At 36.0% G+C, this 14953-nt stretch overlaps 1 protein-coding gene across 4 annotated transcripts in view; it reads right to left on the bottom strand.

The window, feature by feature from the left end:
* The window catches only part of TBC1D22A (TBC1 domain family member 22A), a 155216-nt gene that overhangs the window by 48972 nt on the left and 91291 nt on the right, over nt 1-14953 (bottom strand). Inside the window, exon 12 of one of the 4 annotated variants that reach the window (XM_015275755.4) lies at nt 5194-5923. The exons of the other annotated variants lie outside the window; for them this stretch is intronic. Within the exon in view, the coding sequence (XP_015131241.2) occupies nt 5834-5923 (90 nt within the window). The 3' untranslated portion in view covers nt 5194-5833. Of the gene's footprint in view, nt 1-5193; nt 5924-14953 lie in introns of those variants that run through there. 4 annotated transcript variants of the gene reach the window in all.

Genomic DNA, 14953 nt, shown 5'->3' with positions numbered 1-14953 from the left:
TTCAAAAAGTGGCACGGCATAATGCATCAAAAGTGTACTTCAAACTGTATTTTTATAGAAATTTCAACAAGTATTTAATTATGAAAATGTTTTTTTGTGTTTTTTTTTTAAAGCAGATGCTGGATTATTTAAAAATAAAACAGCTATAATCAACTACTTAAAGATAATTTGTCCTGAAACATTAAACTGAAGCTAAAACATACTCAAGAGACAACTTTTCTGTATCTGTGATCTACGCTTTAAAAAGGTATCACTAATGAACATTGTTTATTCCTTCTGGAAAGGATAGACTGATTTATTTTCCTTCTAACACACTGCTTTTCTGCAGGTTTGATGAGTAACTACAAAGAAAGAAAATATCTAGTTGGAAGAAAAAAACTGCATTAACAAATAGGAAGACTATTAGAACTAAAGGCCTCTGTCATGAAAATGTTACTTTTAATTTTGTTAAAAGATATTCAATAACAACATACACATTTTTTTTTCACCTACAATTATTAAAGGATATTTGGAATATGTAGTTTATATTGGGCTGACCCTATTTATTATTTTATAAATGAGTTTCAAGTAATCTGTTCCCCATTTATGCAAAGAAAAGAAAATGGCAGACTGTTGAGGTCACCTGGCCATTTTTATCCATAAATTTTTGCAAAAGAGAAAAAACAACTCAACTGACAGTATTCAAACATAGAAGCAGGAAAATCACAAGCACTCTCTATCTACTATTATATGTTTCCACTCTAAAATAAACTACATCTTTCTTCCCAGAATGCAAGAAAACTTGCTTTATAGCTTTTTATATCTATTTAGCTTATTCTAGGTATTACAATTTCCTAAGTCACTACATAAAACTTGCATTTTCAATGCTATTTATTGTGTTTCATAAAAGTTCCATTACAAACAAATTCAGAGCAAATGCAGGTTGGAGGCATCATTTTCATTTATTACTTTTCATAATACCTTTTCCTCTCAAAGGTATCAACACAATCTCTAGAATTACCATCATTGTTCTCAAAGACAGATAAAGGACGAAAAAAATCACAGCATACAGAGTCTAATTATTGCCATCTATCAACAACAAAAGAAGACATACTGAAATTGTACAATGCAGTGTACAGTAATCACATGGATATTTAAGATGATCCAATTTAAGAGTATGTGTTTGTGTGACCTATATTTCTTTAAGAAACTGATGCCTGGAGGTCAAGGGGATCCCTCTGGAGAAGAACAGAGATCTCTTCAGAGCTTCCCTTAAGACCAATTGATGACACCTAGGAAGGAAAGGTTCCAGTGATGACAGAGAAGAGTAGAAGAAAAATTATGAGGAAGAACTTTTGGACTGTGCCAGCCAGAGCCAGAAAGACCAATGAGATGCTCAGGAAGCAAAGAGTTTGATGAAATAAATCTTGTGGAGGCAAAAGAGGCAAAAAACTAGCTGACAAGCTAGCTAGTACTCAGAAAGACATTAATGGCACAGTTACTGCAGGGTTTCGGGTTGGATCACAAACATTATTTTGAAATACATCTCACAATCATTCTTGTACATTAATATTTTCTTTACGGCGCAGCACACATGCAAAACGATCATGGCTTGCATTGAAGAGTTTCTTTCCATAGATGCACTCCAACTGCACTATACTATTTGTCAATGCAAAGTCAAACCTGAAAGGAGACCTGTCCTAGAAATACACATTGAACAGAGGTAAAGTTGCCCACAAATTCCTTTTACTTCCCTCTTAATTTGTCATAAAATTCTATCTTCTATTTAATAAAACCCAGACTTCAGATAATTTTAAGATACTTTTTTTCAATGCTTTCAAAATGAAAGAAGAGTGTTAACTCACCTCCCCCTTCTGAGTATCCAGTAAACTTTTAAAGGTAGTAGAGGCAGGTAAGACCTACCCTCTTGCTCACAAAAGAATTCCCACTAAGTTCTTGTATCTTCTATTTCTGTCACCACTTAGGATAGTAGAAAACAAATGACAGTAAGGCTTGGTATTTGACATTTATACTCTCTCTCTGCAAGAAAAGACAATCAGAAAACTGAAGTATTTTAGTTTCAAAAAAGTTCAGCCAAACTAAACCCTGGAAGAGTCTGTGATTTTATCTCAGCCATCTGCTCATTTTATAAGCAAAGAATGTTTGATATACTGGAATAAATTCAAAGTCTTCAATCTGTCTCCTGTCTAAGAAAAAGGAAGATACTGCAGTTTAAAAATGGGGAAAATGTGATTTCCATTATTTCCTGAAGTATTAAAACACCTCTTGACTCCAGACTGAGACAGAACATTATGCCCAATTTTTATTTATTCTGGTATCCAAAGCTAAGTGAATACTACAGTCACAATTCCTACTACCACTTACAATAAATTGAATCATTCACAGAGCTTGGTAAACATTTATCATACAGTTCTTAGCACACTGAAGTCAGACACACATCACCACTTTCCCTCTAAAAGAACAGGGCATAGCTAATTCATAATTATTAGCACATACTTTTGTTATTCGTTCTCTGTTAGAAAGCCTGGACGTACACATTGCTAGTCCAGCCTCCAGCAGTAATAGTATTCATCAGTAATCTTCTTGTGAGCCTTTACAATGGCCCTACTACTTGACTTCAATCAGCTGTAAAGCTCCTTTATTCTGTTATCACATCAGTGTGAGGGAATGAATGCCAAGGATTGAATGCCCTCCTAAAGGAGTACAGTCGTGCAGTTAGCATAGCAATGAGCTTCATCTGACACAGCTGAACGCATTCTTTCACACTCCTGCAGAGGAATGTAAGCACGACAAAAATAAATAAATGCTTGTGCAAATGCTAAAAAACATACCTCCAGAATAATATACTAAATAGAGCATGGAACAGGTTAATAAAGTATTTAGAATTGATATAAACAATACAATTAATAATAGACGTAACCAACAGCAGATGTATTCCATTCGTCAGAAGAAAGGAATGGGCGGAATAATTATTCTACTAATGAGAAAGATTCAGAATTTCAATCCAGTATGTCTCATCTATTAATACTCAGTTCTCATCTATTAATGTACATTTACTTATTTACTTATTTATGTGCATTTCTCATTAAACTCTTCTAATGTTATTGACGCAAGAATCTAAGCACAGAATTGTTCTTGCTCAATACAATAAAGGGAAGAAAACAAGAGATACAGTCAAAAAATGAATGTCAGTGTTCTAAGCAGAATCTCTTGGTAGCTCAGTCTGTCTCCTCTGTACTGTTAGTGTTGTGCGTATTGCTTTAACAGAAACACAGGGTTTAGCCCGGTGTGAAATCTCTGATTTTATGCATCCAGAATCTAGACTACTGCATCTACAAAGCTATCTGACAGCACAGGCAGGAAACTGAATTGTCATTCATAATTTACCACTGCTTTTTAGTGCTGACTAGGGTAAAGGTTTGGTTGCTTTTTATTTTTTAATTTAAAATACATCATCAGCACTAAACCATGACAGTAATCTGTGCTTTAACAGGAAGAACAGAAGTGCATCTTTCTAGCTCAAGTATATTGGTGATTTTGAGTAATAAATGTGCCATAATACATTTCAGTAAAATCTGCATTTCAATGGCTAGTTAGAACAAAAAACATTTTCTAACCAGCTATAAAACAGTATTTTTCCTCTAAAAGAGTTATTTCTATGACTTCTTTCTCCTAAATTTCGATCATTTACTTTCATAATGATACTGAGAAATCACCACAGTCTTGCATAACTCTATCAGATATAAGAGCGGCTGAATGCCACAAAGACATCATGAAGTTCAGCAAACAGTATCTGCACCTATCCTAAGAACATTCTCTTTCTGGACATTCCAGAGACGTTCAAGGCCAGCCTGGATGGGACTCTGAGCAACCTGGTCCAGAGGGAGATGTCCCTGCCTATAGGAGGGGGTCGGAACCACATGATCTTAAAGGTCCCCCCCAGCCCAAACTATTCTACGATTCTCTTTTAAGTTCATACTAGCTTGTAAGTCCACTCATTCTATGAACTGTTTATCCGCTTCCTTATATTCACTAAGATAATCCAATTTCTTTCCATCAATTAACATTTTAGTAAAAAACATCTTCCTTGCCTGTGAGTCTATTTAAATTTCTATGCTTTTCCATTAAGAACCAAGAGAAAAGATGGTGTTGTATACTGCTAAACACCTTTTATTATTTAACCAGAAGCAGATGATATCAATAAGCACTACATTCTGCAGTCTGTTATAGAGCAAACAGGAATACAGTGAAATCTCTCTGCTGCAAAATATCTGCCAGTATCAAACTCCTATCCAAAGAAGCAATGTTTGTGTCCCTTCTTAGGGATAAAGGATTAACGTGGCAAGTGAAGTGGGCTTCTGAACACTGTTTATAGAACGTGAACTGACATCTCAGCACTGTGGAGTGACTCAGCTGATGACACTGCCTTCCGGAGATATGGTGATCCAGTGACACAGACAGCAAATTTTCCAGTAGGAATGTTTTAAATGTCTTTTTCTTCTGTATTTTGCAATCATTCTTGTGAAAAGATCAAAACTCGGGAGCAGAGGCTCCTGAAGGCCTTCCCCAGTATAAGTACATAGCTAAAATTATTGTGTCTTCCATGTTGCTAGAATGTAGTACATAGAATTCTGGTGATATCATTTCTAAGTAATTCATGTAGAGAACTCTCAGACAAGGAAGAGAAGGAAGACATCAAAAGAAGTTACAAAAGGGACCTTTTTCTTATTTTTATGTTTTAGTGAGTAACTAGAACATTAACTAATATACGAATTGTAGGCTTACAAACAAGTATTAGAACATGAAGGCAGTTAATGTGAACCACATCACAGGTGAAAATGGACCACAACAGAAATGACTACTTCCGATAAGGCTCAGAGACCTCTCAGTGTCTGAGACAATAGAGCACCCGCAGCTCACAGTGTTTCAGAAAATAACATTACCCCAAACAACTTGGTTCTACCAAAAGTAGACTCCAGAAAGACACACGCTTGCTGAACTAAAGTCCTTTCAGCACTGTTGACATGCTGCTTTTACACAACATCAGTGAACTTCTGGGCATCAATTTCAGCTCTTAGTGTGAGACTAAAGTTGTAGTTAACCATGTGGTATAGTCAAGAATTCTTCAGGATGCACAATACCAGATGTTCATAACAACTTCATACTTCCCAAACACTGACTAAATACAAAGAGTTTTCTGAATATACCAGTATTTATTTGCATTCCTGCAACCAGTGAAGCACAAAAAGAATAAAAGTGAAAAATATAATATGGTACTGCTTAGTAAAATATTTAATGAAGATTCAATTCCAGAAAGTCTACTTTTCTACCAGCAGAATTTTTGGAAATAAAACCAGGACAAAAAAATTAGAGCAACAATTTGATGATTCTGGAAAAGGCTAAGATGATAAAAAAATAGGGAGGGAATAGCTTAAATCATGCAAATATAAACTCAAATAACTCTTAAAAAAAAAAAAACACATACAAAACATTCTCATTACATTTTAATATCAAAATGAGGAATTTAAAAGTTACCTTTATGGAGACTAATTTTTTCTAAAATAAAAGCACCTATGCATGATTCTACCTCTCTATAATTTTCTGTTAATGACCTACGCTTGGTAATATGATAAAGAACCTAATAATGCCAGTATTTAATTCTTCACAAAAGAATAGACTAGAAGAAAAACAAATTCAATATTGTTTTAAAGAATAAATTCTTCTCTGTGAGGCTCTTGAGGCCCAGAGAAGCTGTGGGTGTCCCACCCTGGAAGCATTCAAGGCTGGGCTGGAGGGGGCTTTGGGCAACCTGGTTTGTGGGAGGTGTTCCTTTCTATGGCAGGAGTGCTGGAAGCAGATGGTCTTTAAGGCCCCTTCCAAACCAAGCCATTCTATGGTCCTGTGGCTGAATAAGATGAAAGTTCTTTAGGGAAAAAAAAAAAAAAAATGTTAACATTACTGTTTTATTTAAACCACTTGTCATGGTTTCATGGTTTTTCATTGGTACTCCACATCATAACATTGTGCAGTGCACTGGGAGTTGAATGATACACTTCCACAGACTGTCAATATACTTTATGAGTTCTGGTCTCTTGGTCTCAGAAGAGAAGACTGAACTACAACTCCCAGAAGAATCAATTTTTCCATTTCCATTTTCCATTTGGAGGGAAAGATAAAATGGACTGGGAGCAACAAGACGGCCATTTTTTCCTCCTTGGCCATTTTGCCTATAGCATTAGAGTAAGGACTTTAGTTTTGGAAACTCTCTCACACATTTTATTGTATTTATTAGTTTCAATTTCAATCATATTGTATTGTATTGTATTATCTCACATTCCACTAATATATTTAGTAAGCTAAGTATTTTTCCTTTAGCTTGTTGTCGCTGTTTTTCTTGTCTAGGTCTATCACCCCACCTTTCCCTTCCCCCACCCCCCAGGGTGTGGATCCATGGGTGGGTCCCTCTGACCCCTTGTCACAGAAACCAGGCCGAACCACGACGCCATTTTATTCAAAAACAAGAGAACAAATGTCTCCTACTCTTTGCATTTTCTTCTCCCACTCTTTGCCAAAGGAATAATATTAGGCTATTAGGTTGAATGCTATGGAAGTCCTTTCCACAGTGTTCTGAGGAAGTCTGAAGAATGCTGTCAAGTTAGAAATTAAAAGAATACATATTTCCAAATATATGTGCTACATAAATATATTTAGGATTGACATTAATGCTTTGTGAAGAATAAAATGCTTCCAAGATCTAACTTGTGAGAATGCAGAACTGTGTAAGACATCAATAATGAAAACTAGATTATTGGAAGCTGAAGGCCAAATCTAATGTTTGCTTGAGACCAGGAAAAGTGACCAGTGAAACAGATACAGAGGAACAGAAGCCATTGCTTCTGTGAGCAATCCTAACTCCTGAAATAAAGTATCTCTTCTGAATAAGAGCTTACTCTCATGAAAAGGACAATCCATTATAATCCTCCCCGCAACTCCTCCCCCCACTTCTGATGAATAATTGTTTACCTAATTAAAGGCTTTCTTGACTTAATTGGAAAAGACGTCATTTGCCTATAACATAAACCAGATTTTATGTTAAATATTTGTACTGATTTTTATCTCTACCGTTCAATTCTCCAACTTCTTTGTCAGTAACCTGCTGAAACAGACTGAACCAAGAGGCCAGCTCTCCTCATGTATTTGGTGACTAAACAAGGAAGTTTAATTTCCCTACTGGGTTACATTGTCAAGTGCTGAAATAAAATGTGCATGAAATGAAGAGCAGACAAAAAATGTTTGAAAAAACTAGAGGTGGGATGTTTTAGATATTGTTTTTACTGCAAAAACAAAAACAAAAAGATTTACATGAAAATATGGATATTGGTATGCAGCAAACAAACATTTTATGTTTGGCTAAATGTACAAATTGACAGAAAGCCTTCATTTTCAACGTGAAAAGTTGCTAAATATGGCAAAGGAGAAAATGCTGCCTACTTCTGCATGTCCATTTTAAATTTCTTCGTATAATTTTAGATATATCAAATGTAATATGAAACATTCTGACTACAAATGTATGAAAAAAACACATCTCTGCATCACTTGGAGCCTGCTGAAAATTGTTAAAAATAGTATTTTTTTTTTCAGTCGAATTTTTCCAGAGTTATCCCACTTCTCTCTAGGGCAATCTATGGAAATTCTGCATGGAACTATCTATGGAACTCCTGTATGATATATCTAAGACATTTTATTAGCATTCAATTAGTTTTGGAAAAACTTGCTAAATATTATTATGTGGAAAGTATCCAAATGTTGTCTACACAGCTTCAGTGGTCCAGTATGGGTACTCAAAAAGCATCTCTAGGTTGAATAACTTATCTTTGAAAGTCATCACTAAAACTGAGGGAGGTGTAAGTTTTATGCAACATTTTTCCATCTTCCAGAATCTTAGCACAGAGATTTCTTGAGCCATACGTCAGAATCTGCTTATTATCTAATGACAGATTGGCCTTAAAAGCCACTTCTTACATCCCTGTAAAATTCTGGACCCACAGAGTCTTGCAACAAAGTGTTCCACAATTACATTGTGTGATGCATAAAAAAGTTTCATCTGAAGTTCTAACCTGACATGTCTTAGTTTCCTTTTCATGATGATTTCCTTTAACTGTGAATCAGCTTCTCCTTATGCCACCCACATTTTGTATATTTGCTCTGTATTATTCCTCCTTACCTTTTTTTTTTTAATCCCAGATCTGGGTTATGTTCTACCCAAGTCCTGGGTTATGTTACTGCTCCCAGAAAAAAAACTATTCTTAACTTTTATCAATTCTAGATTTCCTCCAATCTCAATCCTGCTCTGTAGGAATACCATGGAACCATACCATCAAAATTAAGCTTCTTTCATTCGCTTTTCTGACATTTTCATAAAAGCATTATAACTTCATTCTTGTTCCCAAGCAGGGACATCAAGTTCATGGCTAATTATTAAGTTCAAAAATAGGATTTCCCCTTTCTCCTCAAATTTTTGCCACTTTACACTTGCATGAATGGAAATTTCAAGTGACATTTTATCCCTGTTACACCATCTCAGAGTGTCTTTCTGCTCTTCTTGCGTCACAAGTTCACTCCCATGCTTATTCTGAATAACCTATTATCAGCTGCAAGCTTTCTTATGGTGTTATTCCCCTTCTTTTACTGATGGCTTGCGAAGATACTAAATAACTACATGTTAACAATTAAATATATAACACTTATGTACCAGAAATACAGATAGAGCATACAGGAACAATTCACAGATGTCTTCTGATGACTTCAGCATCATTCCTCAAGTTAGAAACTAAATGTTAATATAAACACTTTCCACTTCTTACATTAGAAAATTATAATCTTCAGTTGAGATACAAAACAAAGGAAAACAGAATAGAATCTCTATGCACATTTAAAAGCAACTAAATTACTCTCCTACATACATAATAAAAAACTAAGTTCCTTCATAATGGAAAAAAAAACAAAAGACAATTTTGGGTAACTCATAGATAGTTCTGTTCTGTGCTGTTATTATTTTCTAGATATTTTGAAATATGAAAGTTTACTGCAATTCTTGCTGAACACCCATTAAGAAAAACTCAGATGTAGTCAGTAGAAAAATGCACCAAAACCAGAAGTTTATAATGGACCTCTGTTTTAAAACATGATTTAATCTGCAGTCTGAAAGATAATCACGCAGGTAGATAAAGTGGATTTTGTACTAATCACTAATATTCATCTATTCTCAAAGAAGAAAAATGTGAGAAAATTTCCTTGACAGAAATTCAGTATTAAAAAAAAATTGTACAAAAATTTGTACATTGGGTCTTTTAAAGTATCAGCTATACATTAACAAACTGTATTTTAAGTATTGTTGATGAGCAACTGGTAGGATATGGGTTTTCCTTTCTCATATCAGCTTGCCATTCTCATTTCTAAACCCTTTTCACTTTGACTCATCTGTGCTTACTTTCTGCTGAGGAAATGGCATAAAAAGGCTTACTAGTTCAAATACTTAATGGATTTATGAAGAAGAATGTTGTAAGAAGGACTGCTTTGACAGCTTGATTAGATTAACACAATCAATCAGTTTCAACAACATACGTTGTCCTTAGAAATACTGGCACTACAGCTTCCTTAGTGGATGCTACAGCACTTGAATTGAAAAGCATTAATATAAAATCTTTCCAATGCAAATTTCGATGGAAAATGAACTGAAGTATACTGAATAAGGGTGATGGCATTCACAAACACACTCATTTCACCAAAAGAATAAATTAGCAAAAATGAAGCATAACCACCTGCATGTTTTTTAGATAAGATGCATTTATATTTTTAAAAAGTACATGGAATTTGTAACTAGTTTATATATGGAAAATAACTTCACAATTTTCCTCCACACAAATGCCTCAAAGTACTTTGAATACCTGATGGTATCATAAAAACCAGATAAAGAACATCACTACATACACCAAAATATGAGATTTTTGTCCTTGTTAATAGCAAGTGTTTCAAGACAATTTAACTTAGGATGCCAATTTATGAGAATAAAGATGAAGAATAGCTTGGATTTGGGTTTGTGTCTTACTTCACACTCTATTTAGCCTTAGATTTTGCTTCAGACGAGATTTAATTTTAATCCTTCAATGCAATGTTCCCACCATTTGGGTGGTTACAAACTACCCAAGGCAATGCCTTTGAATTGCATGTCTCCATTAGGAGACAATATGGTCAAAATACTTCTACTCCAAAAGTAATGCCTCCTACTTTATGATGTTGGCCAAAAATTTCAGAGGTAGATGTTGGTGTTATGGTAGGAAGAGGTTGAACCTTCCTACCAGTATTCCATTACATGTTGTTGTTGTGCAACAGATGGCAGCAGAGGGGGTGTCTGACAAAATGGCACCAGGCATGGAAATGCATATGAAGCAAAGATGTAGCACTGAACTTCTCCATGAGGAAAAAAATTGCACCCACTGACTTTCACTGACACTTGCTGAACATTTAAGGAGACTGAACAGCTGATGTGAGCACAGCATGGTGCATTACAGCAGTGGAAACTGCAACAATGGGTCACCTCCACTGCTGCAGGTATTTTTGAGTGTGACATGCAGGCTCTTGTTTACTGCTGGAGAAAATGTACAGCTACTGGTGGTAGCTATGCTAAAATAGTGTTTTGTAACTGAGATTTTGCTACATCAAACAGTGTTATTGAACTCTTCCTATCTGTTGTAGCTTTCATGCAAATAAACAGGAGGCATTACTTTTGGAGCAAACTACGTATTTTTTAAAAAAAGTCACAGGGTCACAAGTCATCTTCAAATTATGTTCCTAAAAGCATTTTTAGCAACCTCTGTCAACACACATGAGTAACAACTTGTGCTATTGGCAATGCACAGTCCAACTTCTACCTCAACACATGAACTCTAAACTTTGTACTTCTCAAGCATCACGGTTAATATGTACTAAGAAACTTATTCTGGTTTTTACAATAAAATTTATTTAATACAACTTAATAAAGTCTTTTTTTTTAATCCACCTCCTTCCAATTTGTATTGAAATTCATCTTCCTTCAATCATCACCAGTGTTGTGGCTTTCAAAAACAGCAGTAGCAGATGTCACTGTCTTTAAAATATATGGTTTCCACAACAGCAATCTTTAATTTATTCATAAACTATGTCACTGTTTACAAAGTCATGAAAACAACTATCACAGAACAGCAATTATGCTGAAGTTGTGATTCAGACATTTTATTTTATCTTGAGTGCTTCACACAGCTTTATTTTGATTTTTAGCCTCACTGGAAGATATTACTACCCTACAGAACATTGTTGATGACAACTGAGCTATCTGAAATGAATCTTACTCACTGCCTCCCATACACAAGTTTCTTAACTGCTTTAATATGCGCATGGTGAAAATGTGCAGCCAACAGTGTTATGTATAGGACGGAAATGAATATTCTTACATAGACATATTGTTCCAAGTAGATGAACAGAATGGGCAAATTTTTAAAAGAAAAGCTTAGAGATATTAGAAACAAATTGATTCCTTTAGAATGAGCTGATACTACTAGTAATTACTGATCTGTGCATTTAATCAGAATAGTCACTAAGATGATGAAATATTTCACAACCTGTACTTTCGAGTGTACATTCTGTATCCTGTTCATAGATCTGAATCATCAGAAGGACAACTTACTTTTTGAACCAGTGTGAAACTGCCAACTCCTACATAGGACTTTTTTGTGTTGTTTTGAAGTGTATCTTAACTAGTAAAGGTGGTAAATATTTAGTGGAATAATGCATACTCAAGAAAGTTCAGATGACAGATAAAAGTTAGATTTAACTTGAAAACTACTAATCATAACTGATGGTACATTAGCTTTATTTTAGAACTTCTTCATATTCAGTAACACATTGTAGCATATTTAGCATTATTTCATTTTCAGATATAAAAGTATTAATCTGAATTAGGCAAAACCCATCCAAAATTTAGCACAGATTTACATTCACTTTGAAATAGTGGGGTGGGCTTTTTTGTTTTGTTTTTGTTCTTATTTTAATAATTAATTCTTGAAACACAGAATAAAATAATAGAATCATTAAGGTAAGATCACGTAGTCCAACTCTCCACCTACCACCAATATTGCCCACTAAGCCATGGCCCTCAGTGCTGCATCTACCTTTTCCTTAAACAATTCCAGGGACAGTGATTCCACCACCTCATTGGACACAGCCTTTTCCAATGCCACTCTTGCTGAGAAAAAATCCTTCCTAATATCCAACCTGAACCTCCTCTGGCACAACCTGAGGCCATTACCTCTCATCCTCTCACTGTTACCTAGAAGAAGAGGCCAAGTCCCCTCCTCACCACAACCTCTTTTCAGGCAGTTGTAGAGAGCAGTAAGGTCTCCATTGAGCCTCTTTTCCAGATTGAACCATCCCAGTTCTCTCAAGATTCTCCCTATCTTCAGACCTCTGCTTCAGACCCTTCACAGCTTTGTTGCCCTTTTCTGGACACACTGCAGGGCCTCAATGTCTTTCTTGTACTGAGGGGCCCAAAACTGAACACAGCACTCAAAGTGCAGCCACACCAGTGTTGAGTACAGAGGCATGATCACCTCCCTGCTCCTGCTGGCTGCACTATTTCTTGTACAAGTCAGGATGCCACTGGCTTTCTTGGCCACCTCGGCAAATGCTGGCTCATATTCAGCTGGTTGACATCTAACATCCTGAGATCCTTTTCCTCTAACACAGCTTTTTAGCCATGCAGCCCCAAGCTTGTAACACTGCAAGGAGTTGTTGTAGCCAAAGTGCAGGACCCAGCACTTGGTCTTGAACTTCATCCTATCATCCTCAGTCCAGCCATGCAGCCTGCCTAGATCCCTCTGAAGGGCTTTCCATGCTGTGTGATCACACTCAAGATGATCTATCCTGTACCTTCCCTGGCACCGATGTCAAGCTGACAGGCCTGTAGTCCACTAGACCCGTCTTACAATCCTTATAGATGGGAGTCACATTAGCAAGTCTCCAGTTACCCAGGGCCTCTCCAGTTGACCGGACCACTGATAAATGGTAGAAAGCAGCCTGGCAGTCACCTCTGCCAGCTCCCTTAGCACCCTCTGGTGCATCCCATCTGGTTCAAGTGAGGAAAAAAGCAACTGGAATAATCATTCTACCTTATTTAAAGAAATTCATACTCTTTGTATGAGAAGTTCATACTCTTCATATTAGATAAGAACTGTTATTGTTTATGTTTTTGTTTTTAATTGTGTGGGGAAGCAGAAGTAGAAAGTAGCTTGGAGAATGCAAGAAAAAAAAAAGATGAACAAAAAAAAATCCAGCACAAGATCTACTATGAAAAGTTACAAAATAAGAAAACTAAGTGCTTTGATAAAGAAAAGGAAAAAGAAAGAATTCTTGGTATCAGTAATTGCCATCAGCTATCTTGGGAGAACTGTCATACAGGCACTCTGAAATACGTATCTTAACGAAGGGAGTCAGGTCAGAAATAAAAACAAGTGGATATGCATATCATCAGCATAAAGCTGACAGTGAAGCTATAAGGAAAGCCTCAGATCACCCATGAATAGGATGGAGAAGTTGAAAGAAAGAAAAAAAAAAGGAGGGGGGGGGGGGGGGGGGGAACAAACCCTGTGAGACTGGAAGAAAGGGCAGAAAAGCTCCCAGCATAGACAGTCAAGGGCAATCCAAGCAGCAGAGCAAAGCACAGGACTGTCATTTATCAGCAAAACAAGAAAGGCCAGAATATTAAAGAAGCAGCAGTCATTACACGGAGCAAAAGCGTAGCAGTGACAAAGAAGAAAGAAGACAAGGACTTAATATTTCACATATTTCTAATAATGTTGTGCGTCCCAGAAATAAACAGTAATTATATATTTCATAATCCCACCACGAGTACCCATCCTACTATAAATAAACTATTTTTACTGGATGTTACTGTATACGTGAAGTACTGGTTTGTCATTTCTTACAAGAAGTTGCATTTGAGTGTAGGTAACATGTCATACATGGAGAAAAGGAGTTAAAAAGTATTTTGAAAGCTTAACAGATTTTCTGTGCTGGCTGCTGAGAAGCTTTGAAACTAAAATATTCTGCTTCGAGGCAGTGCAGGTTGATCTATGTACTTCATCCTACTATCTTCAGTGTAGTCTAATGTTCTGTCATCTGTAGCTGATTAGTACATTAATATGTGCTAATTATTTTACATATGGTAGTGAGGCTGCCTGTTTTCAAAAGTGGCATCAACCATAGATTTATTTCTGAATTTCACAATCCTATCTTATAGTAATTTATTTTGTTCCTTACCTGCACGGAGTTTTGCTATTCAGAAATTTATCATGCACAATAATATAAATCATATTCTGTATTATTTCAAATTATGTTGTTCATTTTCAGATGTAACAAAATGCCTGCACTTCTGTTCAGCTCTTCATAAACATTTCTGATTTGATTTAAAATTCCTAAGTTTTATGCAATTTAGAAACATCAGACAGTCCTATATTAAGGCAGCCTACACCAACTATACGTCAGCTTTGGATGCTTTAATAAACTTAGAAGAAGGAACCAGAGAACCGCGCAATGTGTTCATATTATTTTACAGTTGTTCAGGTTTTAATAACAACCCATCAGAAACAAAAGGGGAAAAAATGAAACATTGATCACTGTTTAGCTGCTAGCGTTCACTTCTAGAAACGTCAGTACCTGGGTAGGGCAGCTATGGACCAACAACCAGGTACTAACATCAGGCACTTGAGAAAATTAGGTTACTGTTTTAAAATGCTGAACAACTTGTAACAAGTGTCAAGGCATGGAAGTAAAGCTGAGCAAGGAAACGATTCTGGGGGAAGAACAAGCAGTTCCATTCTCTGCTGCAGGATCTGTGCAAAGTTCCTTTTGCACTCTGGCT

Source organism: Gallus gallus, chromosome 1, assembly GCF_016699485.2.
Source record: "Gallus gallus isolate bGalGal1 chromosome 1, bGalGal1.mat.broiler.GRCg7b, whole genome shotgun sequence".
Taxonomy (NCBI): Eukaryota; Metazoa; Chordata; class Aves; order Galliformes; family Phasianidae; genus Gallus; species Gallus gallus.
This window is presented reverse-complemented; position numbering and strand designations above follow the sequence as displayed.